General features: G+C 36.3%; 1 protein-coding gene across 1 annotated transcript; it reads right to left on the bottom strand.

Moving 5' to 3' along the window:
• Positions 1-227: 227 nt before the first annotated feature.
• LOC110898165 (NADPH-dependent aldehyde reductase-like protein, chloroplastic) lies at positions 228-1,267 on the bottom strand. Its single transcript, XM_022144922.2, has one exon. It carries the CDS (start codon positions 1,180-1,182, stop codon positions 379-381), a length of 804 nt encoding a protein of 267 aa, XP_022000614.1. The 5' UTR covers positions 1,183-1,267; the 3' UTR covers positions 228-378.
• Positions 1,268-5,972: the final 4,705 nt, after the last annotated feature.

Here is a 5,972-nt window from a genome sequence, read left to right as displayed (position 1 = left end):
ACCGGGTATATTCGATACTGATACCTATTTTTAAGGATCTTCGATACCGGTTCACTATTGGTTAATACCGATCTCATCCCTACTTCTATACCAGCTAAATTCAACTAGCACACAAATGGTTTCATAAAATTTTCAAAATTACTTTGACCAAAAAACTTTCATTGCTTATCAAATATCACACGTATCAATTAGCTCAAATAAAAAAATATCTAACTAACACGAACATGTAATCAAATATGTCAAAAGGGTCTTATTGGAACACAAAACAAAAGTGCATCAAACTAACAATGAAACAAAATACAAATAAACATGTCTAAACACGTCAAAAAAACTCTTAACCCCAAAACAATACACTCAAACGTTTAATCAAGTCTACAATCACACAAATCCACCGTTAACACGAACAATCTGACCATTAACCCACTCTCCCGCATCACTCGCCAAGAACCCAACCAACGGAGCAACATCCTCCGGCACCCCTAATCGCGCCAAGGGAATCTGCTCAACCAACTTATTAACCATCTCCTCACTTTTCCCATCATAAAACAACTCGGTCGCGATCGGCCCAGGCGCGACACAATTCGCGGTAATCTTTGTCCCTTTCAACTCCTTTGCAAGAATCTTCACCATAGCCTCCACCGCGGCTTTAGACGCCGTATACGCCCCATACCCGGGTCTCAAAGCCGCCACCAACGACGTCGTTAGACAAATAATCCTCCCTCCGCCACCTTGTTTCAGCAGGTTCGCAGCCTCCTTGCAGCATAAGTACGCGCCTCTGGTGTTAACCGCGAATATTTTATCGAATTCGTCGATGCTAGAGTTGGAGATTGAGCTGTATGTGGCGTCTGCAACACCCGCGGCGTTGACAAGAATGTGCACCGGTGAATCGAATGCGGCTTGAGCTGCATCGAATAGGTATTTGACTTGATTTACATCGGAAACATCCGCTTTGACTGAGATTGCTGATTGGGATTGGGATTTGGAGTTGATTTCGGATACGACTAGATTGGCTTGAGTGGAGTTAGAGTTGTAATTGATTACGAGTTTTGCGCCGAGGGATGCGAGGTGGAGAGAGATGGCTTTGCCGATGCCACGAGAGCCGCCGGTGACGATGGCGACACGGTCTTGGAGAGGGAACTGGGTGGTTTGTGGTGGTGAGATGGTGATTGTTTCGGCAGCCATGAAGACAGGTTTGGTTGTTGTTAACTGGTTATGATAGTGTTGTAAAAATCGGGATTAATCTGCGATTAATCGCTATTTTTTTTTTCAAATGAGTTGTGAGTTTACGCCGGTGTTGTATGCATATTAATACATGATAAATCATCGTCACTGCTTAAGTCACCATGCAATCATGCATGACTCTTGGTGACTGTTTTGACTTTTTAATGCAGATTTTGTAAGTTGGGTAATATAATATGCAAGATTACAAGGTTTGAATACATTATCTTATAATACAAAAAGCAACATGGGTTGAGTTTTACATTTAAATCGTCGCACCCACCAAAAAACAACCGTCACGTTTACGTTCATAGATCACTCGGATTGTCGCACTTATCCATTAACCGTCACAAAACAGCAGTTGCATCCCCTCCGACTTCCGATCGGGAAACCGTCGTAAATATGAACAGTCAACCATCATATCCCTTCACATTCATATATAAATAAACTTACATGCAAATTTTCAAACAAAGAAATTGGGATATACATAACTTGCGGCATAGAAGAAACCAAACCGTCTTCATAACGAATTCGCGAAGACGATTATCGTTTTCAGGCGATAGAACACCGTCCTTTTCCGTCGTTTGCATTTCAGTCTCCGAACATCCTCATCGTTTCTAGCCATGGGAGTAAAACCTGCAACTATGTCTCTATCGGCCCTTTTTGCAAACACATGTTGATCACCAACACTGTCACTAGAAGCGGCCAACCCTAGATCTGATGGATTTTTGTGTGCGGAGCAAACAAATGGCGACGGGTTTGGTAGACATCTACCAGCCGGTACAAACGTACAACCATCATGGGTTTTGATGTGTTGTTTTTTTTTTCGGAAAAAAAAAAACGTCATTTGACTAGAAAACAACGACTTTGAGGGGTTCTTCTATGACTTTGTTTTGTGCGTGGTGGCGAAGAGGTTAGTGTTGGTGTTGGCGGCCTTGAGAGAGTTTTGATTTTTGAGAGATGGAGAAAGGTTATGTTATCGTTGAAGGAGTGATTTTCTATGGGTGGTTCATTGTTGTGGGTATTGTCTTTAGTTTAAGCATTATCATTCTGATTTTCTATGATATCATTCTGATCCTTTTGTTGAAAAAAATTACATATCATTGCCATTAATGCATTATATACTTTTTACATAACAAAAATGACGATAATAGATATATCCATTTACGTGAATATGTATGTCCGATCCTTCTTTACAACCGTTTCAGACAAGATCAACAACTTCAGAGAAGAAGCGTATGTGAATTTAGTTAACAAATATATAAACAAGCATGTTCAATTGCAAATAACGTAAAACAATGATTTTGGTCCATCTCGGAACTTACCAAACCGGCGGAGAGAATAAGGGCGGAGCAACGTAGATTGATTTCTATGGGTTCGAATCTTCACGTAATAACCATTTCGCCCGGTTTCTGTGCCTATTAGAATTTTCAACACCGTTTTCTTCGTCTTTACATTGGGTTTCGTCATCGTCGGTCCCTTCGAATCGAAGAGTTGTGTCGCCTTACTGTTCTTTACGGCGTATCAATATGAATCGTGTTGCCTGACTGCTTCGCATACGGCGTTCACCGGAAGTTTCATATTGTATGACGTTATTTTCCTTAGTTTTTATTAGTTACGTGAGGAAATAGAGGATGAATGAATATCAATGTTGCCGACTCCGACTTCGAGTATAATGTGACGGTTAATGATTAATGGGTGTTGGCTTTCAGGTCGATGAAACGCTGTGACGGTTAGCCGGAAGTCTACATTTTGAAAGGCGGGTTAATATTTGGAAGGGATAGAGGCGTTAAAGTTGCTAATCATATTTACAGGATGCAATGTTTAAACGACTATATTGATTTTTGTATTAATATATAAATTATATTGATAGTTGATAGTGTATTGCCGTAAAAATAAATGATAGAAGGGATTGGAGAGATTCGAAGTTTATTAAATTTCGCCGCTACGGTTTATGGGTGTCAGTTTACGAGAAGTGTCACTGGCATTTCATGGGAGACGTGAGTAATGTGTTATGTTGCATATTAATTTATTTATTATAAGTATTATTTTTCTTTATAATTATTTATAAAAATAGTTTATAGTCTCGTTTTATTTTTATGTTGCAAATAGACTTGAAAACAAATTGAATTGCTTATAAATTGGTAGTTTTCCTGAACAAATAAATAAGTCCAAACTTTCAAAATAAAACCAAAAACAAGTGTGTTAAGGGGAAACAAATATGTATATTATGAGACTAGGATATAATCACTAAAATATTTTAACCAGCAAACATGAAAGAAAGATTTAAAGATTGAACACTCAAGCTACACATGAGTTTTAATCATACACAAATAACACAAGTGACTTGAACAATAAGTTGTAAAGATTTTCTTGCATTAAACAACTTGAACCGTAAGTTGTAAAGATTTTCTTGCATTAATAGACTAGAACTCATTAAAATGATGATTTCAATCCTTTAATCTTTGCTAAAAGACACACATATACATCAATTTAGTATTTAATTGTAGTAATAGTTATGACATCAATGAAGGAAAATGTGGCTATAAGAAATTTTGCCAATAAATCTACTCTTACATTTCTTGCATAACCATTTATTCTAATGATAGGAACACCTCAACCATTTATTCTAATGATAGGAACACCTCAAGTGGGATTTGGGATCTGTCTACGTAATAACTGTTACTATGCAAAATTTGTTTAAATTATATTCCAACTTTCAATGGAGGCCTTTTGGTTTGAGGCTAACATATAAGAAATTATAGACAACGTCTCGCTGCAACGCGCGAGTTAGCATAAACTCGTGTTTATACAAATAATAATATATAGAATCTGACTTGTTATGTGTCTTTTAATCTAAGTATTATTTTTGTTTACCATGCCCAATTTAATTTAGTGAAAAACATGAAAACTGATAGAGAAATCAACAAAATAGTATTTAGTTGTTTTTTTAAATTACCTATCAATCATAACACAAACATGTGTCTTTTTGTTTGATGCAGTCGATTTAAATATGGCACGGTAGGTTAAATTCTTGCACCGAAGTCACCACCACGAGTAAAAAAATGATTTTTTTTTTTTTTCAAATTAAAACGTGGTGCAAAAGATTCAATAGTAGTGTAGGAGATTTCACTTTGCCGCGTGAGATTTAATCGATGGTTTAATCCGTTATTAACTGGTGACACATGTCTTTATGTGAATGGTGGAAATTTATGAAAATAAAAAAAAAGTGGAACGGCTATTATTTCATAAATAAATTAGCAAATTTTTTTGTGTATCATGACTTCTACCTCTAGAGACTTTTTCAAAAAAATAATAATAAATAAAACTTGATTTTTCATTTCGACCTTAAAGTTTTTTCTTTTACATTTTAACCCATTTGAAATTTTTACTCTTAACTCAAACTTTTCATCTTTTGTAATTTAACACAACACTTTATTATTTACAACTTTGGTCCCCCATACTTTTTATCTTTCGCAAGTTTTTCGTTTTACGTTTCATTCCAAATTTTTCGAGTTAACATGTCGTAGCGTGCATGTGAGGTTCAACGTTTTTGCTCATTTTTTCATATTTGACAGACCCGTCGCAACGCGTCCATTTTTTCCCTTTTAAAAACTTCCCCGCAACAGGCGGGTCCTAGATCAACTAAGTTATTATTTTGTACGTTTTACGTTTCTGGTTAATTTCTTCGCATTAAGACACTGTAACGGGTGTGCATGGTTCAACGATTTTAGTCTCCTTTTCGTTCAGTGTAATTTTTACCATTTTATCTATTTTATTTTTACGATGTTGAGAATCGATGTCCTTGTGGCATTGGTGCTACTTGGCACGGTTTTACGAACGTTTTTAACCTATTAATTTTTTTACTAATATTTTGTTTCGATTAGCCCTATACTTCCTTTATGCACGTTTTAGTATAAATTCAAGATGTTCTACGTTTCGACGCAAACTTTTTTGGGAAATGATTGAGGTCAAATATAATATGTTTTCGTGTTTATTTTATGTATGTTTCGTAAAGTTTTTTTTCGAACCGAGTGGAGTCAAATTATGGTTTTTTTTCTCCCCTTTTTTCTGAAAGCTCTAATTAATCCCTTTCGATTACACGTGCATATTTTCCTTCATACCTCTTACGTTTTCTATGTATGAGTTGGGTCACGTATAATACGTTATGATTGTTTGATATGAATTCCATTTACTTTACATTTGATCCAATCACAATGCTTATACAGGTTACACTGAGTCCAACTGGATACGCCGAAATGTGTGTTTTCATGTGGTTAATGCATCATTTAACGTTTAGACTAATCCATTCAATGTTTACGATGTACCCGCGCCGCAACGCGGGCGGGTCTTAACCCTAGTATGTCACACCCCAACCGAATGCGAAAACCTCGGGGCGCGGCACTGAGCGAAACAGATTGTTCAAAGAAATTCCATAACGACTAAATTACCGAATAGTTTAAATATCATGTCCCATACCATGACCCATAAGATAATATAGTTATTACAGACATAGATATTCTTCAAACAAAAGCATGTTCCGACAACTCAGATTTAAATAAATAAAAATAAATTGTCTTTGTTTCTAGACTCTTTCCTAGCCTCGATTTCACAGCAAGCCAAGCATTTAATCATCTTAAGCACCTGTCACATACGTTAAAGTAAAAGTCAATACACATAATGTAAAGGTGAGCATACAAGTTTAGTAGATATAATAGAATTCGACATCGTTTACGCATAACCAGCACGTACAA

The sequence above is a fragment of the Helianthus annuus genome, chromosome 13 (assembly GCF_002127325.2).
Source record: "Helianthus annuus cultivar XRQ/B chromosome 13, HanXRQr2.0-SUNRISE, whole genome shotgun sequence".
NCBI lineage: Eukaryota > Viridiplantae > Streptophyta > Magnoliopsida > Asterales > Asteraceae > Helianthus > Helianthus annuus.
Note: the sequence above shows the minus strand (reverse complement) of the source record. Positions and strands in the feature narration are given on the sequence as shown.